General features: G+C 38.7%; 2 protein-coding genes across 2 annotated transcripts; one reads left to right on the forward strand and one right to left on the reverse strand.

Moving 5' to 3' along the window:
• Positions 1–4,076: 4,076 nt before the first annotated feature.
• On the reverse strand, positions 4,077–5,030 carry LOC105989375 (olfactory receptor 1B1). The gene has a single exon (XM_013021366.1). It carries the CDS (start codon positions 5,028–5,030, stop codon positions 4,077–4,079), a length of 954 nt encoding a protein of 317 aa, XP_012876820.1.
• Positions 5,031–17,993: 12,963 nt separating this feature from the next.
• Positions 17,994–18,963, forward strand: LOC105989371 (olfactory receptor 1L3-like). Its single transcript, XM_013021361.1, has one exon. The coding sequence runs from the start codon at positions 18,103–18,105 to the stop codon at positions 18,961–18,963; it is 861 nt and encodes a 286-aa protein (XP_012876815.1). The 5' UTR covers positions 17,994–18,102.
• The last annotated feature ends 227 nt before the right edge of the window (positions 18,964–19,190 follow it).

The raw sequence follows: 19,190 nt of genomic DNA on the forward strand, positions 1-19,190 counted from the left end.
TTTTCATTTTCTTTGGTGTTTAGGAACATTTAGATTTTCCTTTCTGCTCAAAGAAAACAGAAATATGACTATGCATAGTGAAATTACTACACAAAGACACAGTTCATACTCTGATCTTGAAGCTGAAGAAATTCTTAAAAATACCACTGTCCTGGCTCACTCGTATTGATTGTTTACTTATTGACCTATTTTGAAACTTAGCATCAGTCTTATTTTACAGCTACCAGATGTTTCTGATGAACTACAGGGTTGAGAACCATTAACACAGGAAGCTTCAAGCTCAGGACTAGATTAAAGTCAGGAAGAGAATCTTGTTTCTTGTTTAGAAACAAGTTAAAGTCACATATTCATGTAGGATTCAGCCTGTTGACACAAAGATTACTAATTAGAAAGTGGTATAATTGAGCCAGACACTAGTGGCTCATGACTATAATCCTACTACTCAAGACTGAGTTCTGGAGGATCAGTTTTCTGTCTCACAGCTAAGACACTGCAAAAAAGCAGTGCTGGAGGTGTGGCTCAAGTGGTATAGCACCAGCCCAGCAAGAATAAGGTCCTGAGTACAAATTTCATTACTGCCCCTCCCCCAAAAAAAGAAGGCAAAAAGAACTGGTATAAATGGTGGCTGAAACTAAGAGTAGAAGTTTTCTTGCCTTTTTTTTACTTCTCTGGAGTGAGGTATGTTTGTTGTCTATATGAATGCTTGAGAGTGGAAGAATATAAGCAACTCTAAAAAGTATTGTTATAGTAACATTGTAACAATGTTGAAAGTTTGGGGCATCACATCAAGCATGTAAATTATTATCAAGATAGAAAACAAGTAAATGAATAAAATGTCTGTGTTCTAGTGTCAGAATAATTTTTAATCAGATTAAGCACAGTAGGATATTGCTACTCAATATGTGGCACGCTGGTCAGCAGCATCAATATTAAGTGGAAGTTATTAAAATGCAAGTTTCAGCTGAAGCTTGAGAACCTGTGAAAAGAAGAAATATAGGAAAAACAGAGAATAGGAAAAACAAAAACAAGATGATCCTGGGTGCAGGGGCAGGAAAAACATGTATAATTTGATGAGAAATGCAAAGATAACTTTTTGTGAGTGTCATACAAATGTTTAATCTAGTTGTCAGTGAATTTTAGTGAATGTTCATGCATGTTTTGTGAACAGCTACACTGGGTAATAATTCAAAATTTCATATCATAGCCTTTTCATCTTTATACATTAATTGAATTGCAAAAATAATGCTAATGCACTTGAGCAATAGACTACAGTTTTGACAACTTTATCAGTTAGTACTATCCCATACATGATGTTTGAATAACAAACTTATGAGAAACGTAGTGCAAGTATAGTGGTCCCTGAGGAAACTAGTGCTCAGTAACAAGGGAGCAAGAGCTGGGCACTGATGGCTCACACCTGTAATCCCAGCTACTCAGGAGGCTGAGACCTGAGGATAGCGGTTCATAGACAGCCCAGGCTATGAGACTCTTATCTCCAATAAAAAAAAAATTGGGCTGGGAATGTGGCTCAGTGGTAGAGTGCTTGCCTTGTGTCATGAGACCCTGTGTTGGATTCCTCAGCACCATATAAGCAGAAAAAGCTGGAAATGGCGCTGTGGCTTAAGTAGTAGAGCATTAGCCTTGAGCTAAAGAGCTGAGTGACAGAGTCCAGGCCCAGAGTTCAGGTTCCATGACCAGCAAAAAAAAAAAAAAAGGAAGTGTCACAGTGGCTCAAGTGGTAGAGCATTTGCCTTGAGCTGAAGAGCTGAGGGACAGAGCCCAGGCTCAGTTCAAGCCCCATGCTGACAAAAAAGAGAGAAGTGAGCAAGAGGCATGGCTCAAGCAGTAGAACCTGTCTTGTTAGTGCAGAGCCCTCAGTTCAAACCCCAGTACCACCAAAAAAACTGAGTGAAGTTTGATAGTTCCTAATCTGACATGTCTACAATGTGCAGATTCATGCAGTATCACTACTCAAGTGGAAGAGGTTTATAGGAATATTTTTAATAACAGTCAAATAACAAAAAAAGGTCAAAGAACACAAAGTTAATACTAATGTTATCAAGTACAGCTACACATTGGAACATTTTTCAAATATTGATGCTTACACTTTACCTAGATTTGAACCCAAATTCCTATTTTGGAAGTTCAGAACTTCTGAACTACTGAGGGGATCCTACTACACAGCAAATACTAAGCAACACTGGTACTGACACGGGGAAAGGTGAGGTGACTTCCTGGATCCTTACATGTTCATTATGCTAATGGAGACAGAGTGTGTGCGAATGCACCCACTGTCAGCATTCAGTTCCTAGATTGTTGATGTGAGGTGATAGAAATGTGAAAGACTTATAAAGGGAAGTGATATTTTAAGAGTAAACAAGCTCTGTGACAGAATGAGAAAACCATAGGCAAGATATCTAAGACCAGAAGAAATAATTTTAAAAAATAGTAAAAATAGTTGAAAACAGGAGAAGAATAGTTGTCATCCAGGGACACAGCAAATCTACAAAGAGATCACAGGGCATGAATAGTACAATGTCATGGGAGCCAAGTGTGTGGGTAAAGTGACCTCCCAACAAACTACATCAAAACATGTAGAAGGGAGTAACTTGAGACTGCTGGCTTTGGCCAATCATGGGGGAAGGATGGAAGGTGTTGGGTGATAGAAGATGTTCTTGAGAAGAGAGCAAGGAGGAAATTGAGGAGACTCAAGTTGAATTTTTGAGGAAGTGCTCTGGTAAGAGAGTGAAGTTAAAGAGAATGGGGAGTGGAACTCAGCAACTTAGAAGAGAGAGGAAGCAGAAAAGACCAGACTTGGGCTGGGATCAGTGGTGTTTCAGGTGTTCCAAAACGTTCTGTGATTCTCAAGGTGCCTTCTAGAGTTCTCATAAACTGACAGGCATAGATATCCTAATAGCCTCAGCAAAATAAATTCCTCATCCCAATGGGTTCGAATGAAGCTGTATCTCAAATGAGTGGAAAGGCTAACGTCAATGCATACAGGTGAAAACTGAGTATATTTTATTATAAGAAGTACCAAAATAGAGGCAAGTTCTAGCTACCAAAAAGCTAGGCAAAAACATTTTATCATTGTTGAAAGAAATCACTGTTACTTCCTTTATGCAACAAAGATGTGGGCTTGCCTGCTCCGTCTACACTTAATTTATAAATGCATGTTGAAATTAGTTTAAGACATATTAAACAGAACTTGCATCCACCAGTTCACATCAGATGTTCACATCAGAATTGGTGCTAAATGTGTAATAGCAGAATCATAACTTTCATGTTACGCTCAGTGCTAGCCAATATTTGTTCACTGAGTCAAATAAGTAGCGAATGTGTCATCCCTATTTGTCTAAATTGTCTTTCACTTACTTTCTTTTTTATGTTTTTTTATTGTGAAAATACTGTACAGAGGGGTTGCAGATACATGAGCAAGGTAATGAGTACATTTCTTATCAAGCATTGTTGCCTCTTCCTTTGTTTTTCCTCTACCATCCCTTCCCTCCCACTTCCACAACTACACTCCTCTCCCCCACATTCCCCACCCCAACCCCTGCCTAACTTGTATAGTTCGTTATTCAACAGTGTCTTGTATATGTCATTGTTACAGTGGGTCAACCTGTATCCCTATTTAAACATTTTTCACTTACTTTCTTATGTACACCAAAACATTCTTTAAAATAAAAAACAAACATGCCCCATTAGAAGTGGCTATGATTAGCTCTAACTGGAATTGCTTTAGTTCATACATTCACAATCCGAGCTTCACATTCCTTAAAACCTCTGTCATTTAAAGCTACTCCAGCCTAGGGACTCATTTATCTCTATTCTGATAACTGGAGATAAACAGTGTGGTGAAGAAACTCCAGAGGCATGCAGAGAGCGGAGCACTGGCCACGTGTGTATGAATGTGAGTGCTCTCAGCTCTCTCGGAGCACAGTACTGACAAAGGCTGAGTCTGAAATCCTTCCACTCTCTAGGCCATTTCTCTGATCTCCCCAAACCCAAATGATTAAACTCTTCCTAGGCTTTTCTTTACCCACCTAACATGGCTCATACCCATGGCAGGCTAATCAGGAGTCCACTCTGCCCTGTATAAGCAGCCTGTGAAATGCACCCTTCACATCTTTATTTCGGAGACTATAAACAAATGGGTTGGCCAGTGGTGTAATGGCAGTGTACATGACTGAAGCCACCATGTCCTGATTCTGGGACTTCTGAGAAGGAGGCTGGAAATAGACCCAGATGATGGTGCCGTAGAGGAAGCCAACCATGGTGAGGTGGGACCCGCAGGTGGAGATAGCTCGACGGCGACCAGAAGCTGAAGGCAAACGTACGATGGTGACTCCAATTCGGGCATAAGAAAGTATGATGAGGGCACAGGGGCCCAGCATGAGGAATCCACCCTCAGAGAAGATGGCCAGCTCATTGGAATGTGTATCAGAGTACGAGGCTCTCAGAAGTGGCCGGTGGTCACAGAAGAAATGGGGAAGGTCCACATTGCCCCCAGCATCCCCGGCCCAACACAAGGGCAGGAGGAGACCTACGTGCAGCATGGTGTGCATTATGGACACAGCCAGGCTCAAGGCCAGCAGGCGGGCACAGCGCTGGCGATTCATCACCAAAGCATAGTGTAGAGGGTCACAGATGGCCACATAGCGATCCAGAGCCATGACAGCAATGACAAGCGTGTCTGTAACTCCAAACACATAAAAGAAAAAGAACTGAGCCAAGCAGCGGGCAGCAGGAACAGCTTGGGAATCAGATGCCAGATGGACCAACAGCTGGGGCAGGATGACTGTGGAGAGCCCCAAATCTATCACAGAAAGCCCACGGAGCAGGTAATACATAGGTGAGTGGAGCCTGGTGTCCCAGGAGATGAGAAATACCAAAGTCACATTCCCCAGTATGGTAGTTAGGTAAATAGCCAGGAACAGGAGAAAAAGGAAGCCATGGGGGACGTTGGCCTTCGAGAACCCAAGCAGCAAGAAGACTGGAGAATGTGAAGCATTAGGGGCACAGCTCATGATGAGTGACAGTACCCTGTCTGAAAGAGAGTTTAAGTCAAAAAGCAAGTCAGAGGTAAGAAGCTAGGAATTATAATATTTCTACTTATTCATGACCTATATCCAACTATCTGTTTCTTTTCCTTTAAGTCACTCCATTAATTTTGCATGCCAGGGCCTTCCTTAGCTCTTCCTTTTCATGCACGCTAGTGGCTCATGCTATCTAGTCCACAACAATTTCTCAAACCTTCCTTCCTCCTTGTATTTTCCTGCAAGATATTATCATCATCTCCTACCAATGGCAAGCTTCGTGGACTAATTACCTATCCACTCCTCACCTTCTACACACTGTTGCCCTCTGGATTTCTTCTCTTTAAACCTGTACAAAACACAATTCACCATTCACATTATGACTATAACATTTAATAACACCTAATGAAATGGCTCATTAAATGAGGCTTTTAAAGAAATAGCCTTTTAAACCATAACATTTAAACAAATGGCTTTCTGCATTGTTGGTTTTTAGAGTGACAGTATTTCAGACTGCCATAAAGTGATTCTGTTTTCTGTTTGTTCCTTATGTTAGTTAATAGAAACATCATTATTTTCTGTCTGATGCACAAACCAAAATCTGAAGAGACCCCTTTCCTTCCCCCATCCAGATACTCCACCACTACATTTCTCCTTATCTCTATAATGCCCTCTTAGTCCACTCGCATTATCAAAGCTTTTGCATCTCTGACCAATACTAATGTCCACAGCCTCATGACTCATGTCTCTACTGATTTCTCCTGATAAGTCTTCCATTTAAACTATCCAAAAATAAGAGCAGTTTTACATATACTATTTCCTTCTGGAAAATACCCTCCCTATTCTGTCAGGGACCAGTCTTCAACCCCACAAGCTAAACAGCTTTGGTTCTATTTGAAGTCTTCACTGAGTCCCTGAACAATATTTCATTAGAGAAGTAAGTACTAGTTTTTCATTTGCTTTGTACCTCTTAACTCGTCTGCCACTCAAGGAAGAGTGTTAGATGTGCATACACACATACACACATCCATGCATAAACATAGTGAAGAGCTAAAGTGACTCCATTTTGAGATTAACCCCACCATCTTGAGCTAGGCTGCCCTCAGAGTAACTCCAAGAGGGAGAGAAAAAAAACACAGGTTGCCACCAACCCTGCCCACCCTTAAGAAAGCCCAAGTCTTCCAGGAACAGAACATACCAATAGTTCAGAAAAAGGGCAGTGCGAAGTTGTCATGTCAAAAACGAACTTTACAACTTGGGGGGGGCGGGGGGTTGAGGGAGGATGGGAAGGGATGGGAAGGGTAAACAAAGGAGGAGGCTACAATGCTTGATAAGAAATGTACTCACTATCTTGCCCATGTAATTGTAACCCCTCTATACAGTATTTTCACAATAAAAAAAAAGAAAGAAAGAAAAAGGGCAGTGCGGTTAGGGTGGACTGATACCAATCATGTAACTGCTTGTGTGGAAATTCCCTAACCTTGTTTGTTCAATACCATAAAAGCTGTGCTGATTTTGTGCTCAGGGCCTCTTAGCGTCACCGGTTACTGAGTGCACGGAGGACCAAGCTCAAGCTTGCAAATAAATGACTCTTTTGCTGTTTGCATTGGTTGTGGTCTCTGGTGGTTTTTCGGGGGTCCCGAGTCCATGTGCAATAATAGATGCACCCATGCATGTGTATACAAATACTTGTGTATGCTCGTCACTGACTCCTGAGTACCTGCAACAAGCTTAAGCAATTGGTGCCAGCTCATTAAATATTTGTTTAATGAATGAAAGTAATTTTCTGATAAAGGGCAGTCCTCTCAATATAAAGATTTCATAGTCAGATATATCTGGCATGTCACCTCATCTTTATAAGACCATTTCTTAGCTATGAGATCATCTGAGTTAACTTATATTTCAATCTGTCAAATGGCAGTGATGCGGGGACCATCTCATAAGGCAATGAAGAGTAAAGAAGAAAATACCTTCAGACAATATTTCTTGAGGAAGCACAGCTTTGTGGAAACAAAGAAGAAAATAACTTCTTTCATATGACAACATTTGAAAAGTCTTATTTGGGGATACTAAAATCCAATCAAATGTCAAAAATTTTATTCTCATGCAATTTACTCCTTACTTTTTCCCCCAGTAAGGGTCATATTCTCATCCAGAAGCCAGTCTTGATTATATGTTGTTTCTAGCTACTGCAGTGCTGAAAAAGAACATGGGTGTGGGTTGAAAGTACAGTACCTTCTTCTTGGGGAGCACCACACAGACTCATTTGGAGTCTCAAATCTTCTGAACCTTTCACAGATAAAGGTAATTATTTCTGACACTTGACTCTACCTGTCTGGCCTTCATCTTCCAAGAGTCTCATAAGTAGTCCTATTGGGAGTGGTTTGCTTTATAAGATGAAATAGCTCACATATAGTCCAAAGAGAATTCATGCCTTTTGGGGAGAGGGTGTCAGTCAGTCATGGGGCTTGAACTCGACCTGGGCTTTGTCCCTGAGCTCTTTGGTTCAAGGCTAGTGCTCTGTCACTTTGACCCCACAGTGCCACTTCTAGTTTTCTGGTGGTTAATTAGAGATAAGAGTTTCATGGAGTTTCCTTCCCTGACTGGCTTTGAATCACAATCCTCAGATCTCAGCCTCCTAAGTAGCTAGGATTACAAGCATGAGCACTAGCATGTGGCTTTGTGTGTATGTGTGTGTGTGTATTTTTATCACAAAAAAACACTTAAATGAAATCTTACCTAAAATGCAGCCTCTTCTACCACGCCCTCGTTGTTTTCCATGCCCTGACTGAAATCACACTTGGTCCTTCCTCTTAGTTTTCTTTAAAAACAATAATAAATTATTTTAATGCATGTTTTATAAGTTAATGTTTCACTATCAATTTCAACTTTAATAACCTTTGGCCAAATTTGACCATATTTGATGTTTTTTGAGATTTTCTGTGTCCTCGAATATATGGCTAAAAAGATAGTCCTCAAAAAGACAATTTATAGAAACTGTGGTTATAACAAAAATCACACTGTTGATAGATGAAGTATTCAGTTAAATATCATGGGTAAACTTGTCTCCAAGATATAACATTAATTTTTAAAAGCCAATTGCAAATTGCTAGAAAATTAAAACATCAGGTATGAATTTTAAAATATGCAAAAAACTTTAAATTTATATCTTTTTGACTGACATATTTATGTGTGTGTATAACATATTTATGTGTGTGTATATAGATATATATTTTTTTTTTTTTGTCGGTCATGGGCTTGATCTCTGGGCCTAACTAAGCACTATCCCTCAGCTCTTCAGCTCAAGGCAAGTGCTCTACCACTTGAGTTATAGCACCACTTCCAATTTTCTGGTGGTTTATTGGAGACTAAAGTTTCATGGACTTTCCACAGGCTGGCTTTGAACCGTGATCCTCAGATCTCAGCCTCCTGAGTAGCTAGGATTACGGACATGAGCCACCGGTGCCAGGCTATTTGTACATATTTTTATTTTATTTTTATTTGTTCCAGCTTATTTTTTATTGTGAAAATACCATACAGAGGGGTTACAATTACATGTGCAAGGTAATGAGTACATTTCTAATCAAGCATTGTTGCAGTATGATTAAAGTTTTGTTAAGGTTGTGTACTTAGTACATGTAACTCAGTGAATTGTTCTTGGTTCATTTATCCTATACTGAAAAGCTTTTCCAATTTAAAAAGTAAGTAACAAAAGTAAGGGTGGAAGCATATATATGAGATCTTTTATTTTCTAGCAGTTTTCATTATTTATCACTTTGAAGATTAATCATACTTTTTCAAGTCAGAACAATACCCACATCAACTAATTCAATCATATACCCAGTACCAGGCCTATACATTGTGGAAAGACCAAAATCAGTAGTGTGCATAGTATAATTCTAGTAATAAAAAATGTGCCTCCAAAAGAATTTATCAAAGCATTATAGAAAAAAAGAGGTCATAGTCCATGTGAGTCATAATTATCAGACCTATGAACTTTCCTAGATTATCTTCCCCTCACTCCAACTTTGGCTCATGTTTCAATGACCATTTCTATTCTTCTGCCTCACTGGAATAAATTCTGCAGTGAGCTTATGGTGGAAGCCCTTACAGCTGATTTCAGTGATCTACAGTCCAACAATGTTTACAACAGGCTCTGAAACAGAAGGGAAAAATCTTCAGCAAGACAGAGTCCCAGTGCTTGTAAAATACCTATGTCTCTAGACTTAGAAGCTCGAGATTAATCATAACATCTGTTTCATGTTGTACTGTCTTCGTTGGTTTAAGCATTTCTTGCTTGCTGGCTGGATCCCTAAGTTTTAGAGTCCGTTAATTGGGTTCAAATCCATTTTGGGCTACGGGAACACTGGCTGAAAACTCCCCTCCCCAAGAAAGCCTACCTTGCGACCAAAACAACAGTAAAACACGATAAGAAATAGTGTAAGAGCAAATCTTGAAATGTTTCCAAACAAATTGGTTTCAAGATTTTAAGAATTTTTTTTCTCAACTATAGAATAGAATAGAAAAAAAATTTCATATTCTGTTCAATAGGAGCGAAAGTGCTGTCTTGTAAATGTGAACTGAACCTGGATTTTAGTCAGAATGGAAAAAGTTGAAAATAATTCTGGGATTTCCTGAGAGTAAATTGTTAATGACTTTGTAAAATCTGTTTGTTTTTGTGTAAATATTTTCATTGTTTCAAAATAAATATTTACCAAAAAAAAAGCATTTCTAATTTTTTAAACTCATTAATTTACTGTCCAACATAGAAACTAGAGCACTGACGACAACTCAAATCTACTTTAATTGTATTTTTTTTTTGTCTTTTCTTTTTTGGTACTGGGGATCGAACCCAGGACGTTGCGCTTGCTAGGCAAGCGCTTTGCCACTGAGCTACATCCCAGCCCCTCAAATCTACTTTAATGGACCTTTCTCACTCCTCTACTTGTCACTGTCTGCCTAAGGTAATGAACTTCCTGAAACTTGAGTTCATTGTTCTATTGCTTTTCTTTCCAATTTAGTTCTGAGACCAGGACTCGAACTCTAGTACCTGACACTTTCGCTCCTTGCCTGGCATTCTACCAACAACCTCTCTCTCTCTCTCAATCTTTAAAAATGCATCTTTGTACGTAATACAGATGTGTGATTTTTGGTATATCCATTGATTCTTATAAGATGAGTATTAGCAAGTTTGGGGGGTCTTCATGTTTGCAAAAGGGAAATAAGCTTTAAGTTATTTGAAATTGGCTTGATGGGTTATCTCAATATTAAAGTTCTTCCATTTACTGACTTCATTGAATATAACCTTGCTGTTTTTTATTTCTCTCTGCTTTATAACAGCCTTTGGTATGAATATACCATACACACTATTTCTTCTCTGTAATGTGTTCTTTGGGCTGTTTACTGATTTGCATTATGCTGAGGATAAATCCAAAATGATGCAGCTTAAGTTTCTGTGCTTTCCATTGTTAGCGCTCACACATGGGCAAGTTCCTTGACTTTTCTGAGCCTCATATTTCGCAGTCATCAAAAATGGATATAAAAACTACTTTCACAAAGTTACTTCAACAATTAGATAAGGTGCAGGGAAATATTTAGAAGGGATAATTCATAACTACATTTTTCTATTTCAAATTTTCAGGTAATTAACCATAGTTTTCATAAGAAGAAATTTATTCCGTTTTTATTTTCAAGGTAGTCAATAAATGGTCCTTGCCATATCCACTGAGGCGTACCAACTGCAGCACTCATGGTAGAAAGGAGCTTTGTGGCCACACATAGTACAAAACTCTCTACCTGTGTGATTTCATCAAACTTCTAATTCTATCAATCAGGTATTCTTTTATTCTGACTTTAGAGATGGGGAAACAAGCATAAACAAAACACACAACTTAGCCAGATGCTGATAGCTCATACCTGCAATCCTAGCTACTTAGGAGGCTAAAATCTGGAGGATTGCAGTTCAAAGCCAGCCAAAGAAGAAAAGTCCTCCATCTCCAAAATAACCAGCAAAATATCAAGCTAGAGGCATGGCTCAAATGGTAAGGTACCAGCTGAGTGAACACAAGGGCCTGAGTTCAAATCTTGATACCATGAAAAAAGAAAAAGAAATCACATATCTTGTTTACTATTGTGTAGCTAATAATTTATAGAACTTGAGTTTTAGCCAGAGAATTTGACATCCTTCCTCAAGTTTTTTTCTTTACAAAAGATTTTTTTCTCTAACCAAAGGTTAATATATATTATTAACCACTACACACACACACACACATACACACACACACACACACACACACACGAATACATATGTCATGATAAATACCTACAAATTTTCAGAGTGTGTTTCATCACATACATCACATACATATAAGGGCATGTCAAAACAGAACCCCTTTGTACAAGTAATTAATGCTAATAAAAACGTGGAAAATAAAACTAATAAATCTATGCAAATTTTAGAAATAATAAGGGAAAGAAATTTTGACAATAGAAGAATTCAGAGTGGTAATTTAAAGAAAATGAGCAGGGCAGAAATTTATTTTTGTGTGTAAATGAAGAGAACCGATGAGCAGAGAAGAGAAAAGAGGTGGCCATGGTAGGTAAAAGAGAAGAGAAGGCAGGTTTTAGATTGGAATGGAAAGGAGGGACAGCAAACAAGAGAAGAGTGAAGAGAAAGGAAACGGATGCAGCACAGAAAGGAGAAAACTGGGTGGATCCAGAGTGAGAAAGAGATTGTTGATAGAAGATGACAAGGATTGATGATAGGGAAACGATGATCATGAAGGCTACCTTCCCTTCCACACATTTACCTGGAGTGAAAGGTCTGACTCTGGGCTTTGTGACTTCGGCTTTCTTCTATTAGACCTCAGGGATCTGGCCATGGTACTGAAGATAGGTCAGCGGTACACCCACAAATCTGGCCTGGAGAGAGTGGGTGAGGCTTAGGAGCTGTGAACCCCAAAAGATACTTGCCCTAGAACCCCTGGAGGGAGGTTAGGTACAGTAACTGCAATCCCGTGGGTCAAGATGGACAACAATCTCAGGGGAAGGCTGAAAGTACAGGGCCATTCTGTGTTACTGGTCCTAAGGGCATAGAGTGTTCAATCGACATTAAGGCAGCCCAAACGGCAAAGAGTTACTTTGATGTAATTATGCAGTTACATCACAGAGCTATGGCCTATTATCTTCCTAATGGCCCACAGTAGGATTTTAAAGCCAAGAATATGCTATCAACATCGGATATGCTATAGACCAATTCTAGAATGAGATAACTCAGTAACATTTCTAAACTGTTTTGTATAAAATGCAAATAACACTTTGTTTCTTGTTTTTGTTTAGAAGCAAGGTCTTGTAGCCCCGAATAGCCTGAAATTCATAATCCTCCTACCTCAGTATCTCAAGTGGGCATGTGTCATCATAAACCTGATTTTGTTATAATCAGTGTTGTAAAAATGAAAATATTATGTATGAAATATTATATATAAGGCCTAATATGTTTTGAAAGACTCAAATAAATTTGTCTACTTGTGGCCACTATTGCTAGTATAATAACTACAAATATTGAATTTAGGTATTTTTCCAATGTAGCTAGGGTACAATGTGTAAGGCTCAATTCCCGTATTTGATGCTGTGGTTTGGAGGGAAGAGCACACAGCTCACAACAATCACTCAAGAAAGAGCAGCTGCATAAACAGTCAGTGAATTACAATTCCTTTCCACTAGCCGTAACCACACACAATGCAATGTCTTCTTGTCAACCAGTCTCCAAAAACATTTGCCAAGAATAAATGCTTTAATAGTATTTTTCTCCTTATTCCCCATGTTTCCACAATCAATTAACTAAGCCATTCTCCCATCTCTGTACCACATGAAGTACCATTTTTAACAAAAATAGGAAGGATGCATTTTTAATGTTTGAATGATATTAAAATGAGCTCCCCTACATTTACAAGGTACTTTTTTACAGTAAGCATATTTTATTTATTATTTATAAAACCATGTACATTTAAGACTATTTTTCTAAATCAGCAACTTTTATTTAGTTAATTACTTATAAAAGACAAATAGGTACATTTCAAAAATAATAAAGATCAAGATACATTGTACATATAAGCAGAACTGTTAAGTTGAACCTTCCTTTTACAACTATTTGAAGATAATAAAAAAAATACTAAAGAGGGAAAAATGCTAAGATGCTCTGGTTCCACACATTATTTTAGTGTTTTTGTTTCAAAGTCTAATTTCTTTTCTTTTTGTTGAAGAACATAGTTGTGCTTAAGCCATAATAAATCTATTAAAACAGGGTTTTTTTTTTACTATCTTTAAGTAGTTGTACAAAGAAGTTAGAATTCAACAGATCAGTTTATGAATACAATGCTTCTTAATCTATGTCACCCCTTCCATCATTTTCCTCATCTTTCCCAATCCTAACCCTCCCCTCAATTTTCTTAATTCTGCATTAAATTTTATGACTATATTTTCCTTCCCCTTCCTCTCTTCACTTGCCTACCCACAAAGTACTTTAATTCTAGCATTGTTCATGAGACAAAGTAGGTGCAGTGCTCAGACAACTTAAGTGAGGAGAGGCCAGGACTCAGATCCGTGCTGTGCTCTCTGATAGCAAGAACTATCTTAGACTCTGGAAAGTTCTGTTTAGAAAGTCAACTAGATGGCAGATGATAGGATAGATAGACAGACAGACAGTCAGATGATAGATAATAGATAGATAGATAGATAGATAGATAGATAGATAGATAGATAGATAGATAGATAGATAGATAGGGAATTTTATTGATCCATTAGGAAGAACAGTATAATTTCATTTTCAGGGAAATGGATGGACTTAGAAAAATTATGCTGAGTGAAGTAAATGAGGCTGAGAGAAGGAAAGGGTGCTTGTTTTCTCCGTATGTGGGAGCTAGACCTAAAATATAGTCATATGTGAACGCACAGACAGGGTCATATGCATATTTACACACTGAAACTGACTAAAGCATGGTACACATGAGGTGGGTTGTCATTGTGCATCCCTTTTGAACAAGTAACAGCCCGTGTAACAAAATGAAAACCAGGACGCTGAAATATGAGCAAAGAGCGGTTAGCAAATGGAGAGAGGGTATATCCTACTGGATATACAGGTATGAAAATGGAACTCAATAACTTGAGAGTATGGGAGAAAGATGGAAGAGATGACATTGATCAAGATGCACTGTACACATGAATTGATATGTTAAATTGAAACCCCTTTGTACAACTGGTTAAGAATTTTAAAATTCAAAGATGGACACTTTCCTGAAGAACAGGACAATCTCTGAGGAATAGGAGCTGATGAATACTATAAAATAAGAGATGATATATTAAGCATTAACATGTGCTAGATGCCATGATATATACATATATATAAAGCATTAACATATATGTGCATATGTATATATAACATGCTTTGTTCAGATTCACAATGAAGGGTTGGGTTAGTAGCATAAAAGACAGTATTGGGGGGGCTGGGAAGGTTGCTCAGTGGTAGAGCGCTTTCTTTGCATGCATGAGGCCCTGGGTTCGATTCCTCAGCACCACATAAGCAGAAAAAAACAAGCTGGAAGTGGCGCTGTGGCTCAAGTGGTAGAGCACTAGCCTTGAGCTGAAGAGCTGAGGGACAGCGCCAGGCCCAGAGTTCAGGCCCACAACTGGATCCAAAAAAAAGAGACAGTATTGGTAGGTGTTTTTTTGGTTTGTGTTTTTTTTTTTTTACTAATTGGGCCTGAGGTTGTAATCCCAGATCTAATACTTACCAACTTTACAATCTTGGGAAAAAAAGTATCTTATACATCTCAGTTTTTGTATGGGGAAAAGGATAATCGCTCTTCATAATATTATTACTCTTAAAAAGGTTTCCATAAGGTGCTTAGAACACAATCAGACATACAGCAAATGGCATAGAAGAGTCATCACTGTAGGGATCAGTCAACAGTACTACACAGAGGTTCTCTGTAAAACTACTGTAAGTATTTAAGACTTAACTCTGTTTCTGTTTTGTTACATTGTAGCAGTGTTGGGAATCAAACCCAAGATTTTGTGCATACTAAGCAACAAATCCAAGCTTACGTTTTTAAGAATTTCTATGGCTGGAATCAAAGTTATCAAAACGCCTTTCTCCAACTTCATATTTATCTTAGTTACTCCTGAAGGACTTGATTCCTGTGAAGGAGGCAGGGTTTTCATTGAGGTGTAAGTACACAAGCCACTCACGTTCTAGACAGTCTTCTGTAGTATGGGAAGAGAGCCCTCATTGATTTAGGAGCCTACTTATTTCAAGTAGACTAAAAAACTTATTCCTCTATGTATTATTTTTCAATTTGTATTCTCACATATGGTGTTCAGAAATAATTGTTAGGTATAGAATTTGGGGCTTATATATTTTGTTGTGGTGTGTGTGTGTGTGTGATATTTCCATACATGCATATAATATACTATGATCATTCTATTACTCTTTCTTATTCCCCTTTTTATACAGTTCACATATTATTCTATTTTATACATGCATGCATAAAATACTTTAATCATGTTCTCCCACTTCACCCTCTCACTGGTTCCCATACCCAAACAGTGACCACTTTACACTGATGCCACACACACATATTTACGTCTGGATTATGTTTATCAGAAAACATGCACTAGTTTGTTTTCTTGGTCTGTGTTATTTTGCTTAACACTCTGATCTCCAGTCAAATACAATTCATTCCTTATGGTGAACAACACACTAGTATGTACCACAGTCTCTTTATCCATTCACTGGTTTAAGAACTCATCCCATCAAGAAGGGTGTGAGGGTATTTCTATTACATGTTGGCTTACATTCCTTTGGATATATGTCAAAGAGTGGCATAGCAGGATCATATCTATTTTTAATAATCTGTGTAATTTCCATGCTTTTTTTCAGAGTGGCTGCACTAATTCACATGCCTGCCAATGTGTGCAAGGGTTCCTTCCCCTCCCCTGCTCTGCATTCTCACCAACAACTGCTGGTGTTTGGTGGCTTGAAAGTTGATGTTCTGATTGGGGTGAGATGGATTCTCAATGTCATTTTGTTTGTGTTTCTTTATGGATAAGGATGATGGATTTTTCTTCGTGTATTTATGGGTCATTTTTACTTCTCAATTCACTTTAACATTTCTTAACTGAACTGCATGTGGCTCTCAGTGTTTATTTTTGGTTCTCTGTACATTCTAGATGTTAATCCTCCATCTGATGGATAGCTAGGAAAGAATCCACCACCACCCCCCCCACACACACACACACTAAAACCAAGCAGTTGGAGTCCTAATCAAAAGACCATTAGCTATATGCAGATAAAAGAGAGAAGCCTGGGTCTGCTTGGGGAAGAACACTTGTAGTTCCTCTGGGTTCTTTGAGGCAATTCTGCACACAATTAATGAATGACTAGTTTTAGTCTCTCCCTAACCACACATCAGAGACTTAGTGGCCCCAGTGCCAGAAGAGAATACCAGGAGAGAGGCAACAGTTGTGATATCTACCCTCTGGGGATGATGGTAAGAAAAACAGTCATGCTCAAGAATTAGGAGATTTCACACATCAAGGAGTCTTCCTGTATGCCATTTCTTGACAGATACTTGTGAGACCAGCCATCAGTGACCTTTCTAGGTTAAGAAGTCAACTTTAAGAATTCCTGGTAAGAAGGTAGAAATATCTGATCTCCAAGATATAATTAGTCATCACCAGCACCTAATAAGTGAGTTGACTAAGATTCATTCTAAATATATTTTTTCTGTATTTGTATTTTAGAGTTATCCCTTTTGACTTTAGGATATGAATTTTCAAAGAGCAGGAAAGTTTGGTAGAAATGTTTCTCTTACAAGCTTATTCCCTCCCTCTCACTTTCTCTAGTCTTTTCAACAGCTATTTATATTAAAGTCAGTGTTCTTTAGATGACTTTCTCTCTTCCCTTATAAATAACACAGAAAGAAAATAGTTTATTTTAAAGCTGTAGCTCAATGGCAGAGCATGTATGCACAAAGCCCTGAGTTTGATCCATGCTACCACGATAGATAGATAGATAGATAGATAGATAGATAGATAGATAGATAGATAGATAGATAAACCAACTACAATCTAAGTGAGTTAGCTTTCTCATTATTATTAATATGAATTATTAACTGTTAGTCTTTCATCAGAAGCTGACCTATAACTGTTTCACTGTCTATATCTATGGTTCCTACAGTTATTAGCTACAAGGAGGACAAAAGAGAATCAGTCCCTTCTTTCTTTCACTCCCTTCCTCTTACTCTCTCCCTTGTATCTCTCTTCTATAGATTTTGGTATGGATTAAATGATTGTGTCTCTTCAAAATTCACATGTTAAAACCCTCATCCTCCACATGACGGTACTTAGAGAAGGAACATTTTGGAGGTGATTAAATCATGAATATCCTCAGGGCAGCAGTAGTGTTCTTCCCAGAGACTTCTGCTGCTGCTGCCTAAAAACTAGCCCTTAGCGGTAATAAATGATTGTTATTTCAGCTATCCTGTCTGTGATCTTTTGCTAGAGCAAGCCAAACTTACTAAGATCTTAGAAGATTTTAAAGGAAGTAATGCAGATCTTATCATTCCATATTCAGGGAGAAAAGTAATTGTCAGAGTAAATGCTCCATTAGTAACTTATCATACCCTAACTGTGAGCAGTTATTAACGGAACATTACTATGTAATACCAATTACTTGGGGGGGGTAGAGACAGGAAGAACACGGTTTGGGGCCAACCTGGAAAATGATAGCACAGAATCCTATCTGAAAAACAGACAAGGCAAAAGGACTGAGGTAGTAGCTCAAGTATATGCCTAGCAAGCACAAAAGTCCAGGACTGGAAGATGCAAGCTATAGATGTTGTACGAACCACTCACTGACGATGTTTGCTCTGCAGGTACACATAAGCCTGTGGAATGTCCAACCTGACAAGACTCTCTGAATTCATTCTCTTGGGACTCTCCTCCAGGTCCGAGGACCAGAAACCTCTCTTTGTCCTCTTTTTTTATTATATACCTGATCACCCTGATGGGAAACGTAGTCATCATCTTGGCTATCCACTCTGATCCTCAACTCCAAACTCCTATGTATTTCTTCCTAAGCGTTTTGTCTTTTGCTGATATTTGCTACACTACCGTCATTGTCCCCAGGATGTTGGTGAACTTATTATCGGAGAAAAAGACCATCTCCTATGGGGAATGCCTGGCACAGATGTATTTCTTCTTGGTCTTTGGCAACATCGATAGTTATCTTCTGGCAGCTATGGCCATTGACCGTTATGTCGCCATTTGTAACCCCCTCCATTATGCCACTGTGATGAACGACAGGTGTTGTGCCCTGTTGCTAGCCTTCTCTGTGACCTTTTCCTACCTGCACTCCCTCCTGCACGTCCTCCTCATGAATCAGCTCACCTTTTGTGCCTCAAATGTTATCCAGCACTTTTTTTGTGATGTGAACCCTGTTCTCAAACTCTCCTGCTCTCCCACCTTTGTCAATGAGGTTGTGGCCATGACAGAAGGGCTGGCCTCCGTGGTGGCCCCGTTCACTTGCATTGTTGTCTCTTACCTGAGAATCTTCATTGCTGTTCTCAGGATTCCCTCAGCTTCTGGAAAACGCAAAGCCTTCTCTACCTGCAGCTCCCATCTCACCATAGTAACTTTGTTTTATGGGAGTATTAGCTATGTCTATTTTCAGCCCTTGTCCAGCTATACTGTCAAAGACCGAATCGCAACAATCAACTACACTGTATTGACATCGATGTTGAATCCATTTATCTACAGTTTAAGAAACAAAGACATGAAACGGGGCTTAGAGAAAGTGATAAACAAGATTAAATATCAAATTGACAGGTGTTCTTCTACAAAGGCTAATAAAATCCATGGACCCTGATAGCAAGGAGATACAAGTCTGTTGTAGAGAAGGGCCTCTTATCTCCTCTGCTTTGTGGTTTTCTGCACTGCAGTCTCTGTCATCCAATGCCTTGGTGTCTGTGCTATTTGGACAGATCCACCTGCATCTGATCTCCCCATTTCAGAAAATCATGTTCCCTTCATTCATTCCATATTTATTTGGTTCTTCTGCACTTCTCCAAAGCATTATCCAAATATGGACATTTG

This window comes from Dipodomys ordii, unplaced genomic scaffold (assembly GCF_000151885.1).
Source record: "Dipodomys ordii isolate 6190 unplaced genomic scaffold, Dord_2.0 Scaffold55, whole genome shotgun sequence".
NCBI classification, from domain to species: Eukaryota; Metazoa; Chordata; class Mammalia; order Rodentia; family Heteromyidae; genus Dipodomys; species Dipodomys ordii.

Coding starts and splice junctions, on each gene's coding strand:
- LOC105989371 (XM_013021361.1), top strand. CDS start 18,103: ATGGGAAACGTAGTCATCATCTTGGCTATCCACTCTGATCCTCAACTC.
- LOC105989375 (XM_013021366.1), bottom strand. CDS start 5,030: ATGAGCTGTGCCCCTAATGCTTCACATTCTCCAGTCTTCTTGCTGCTT.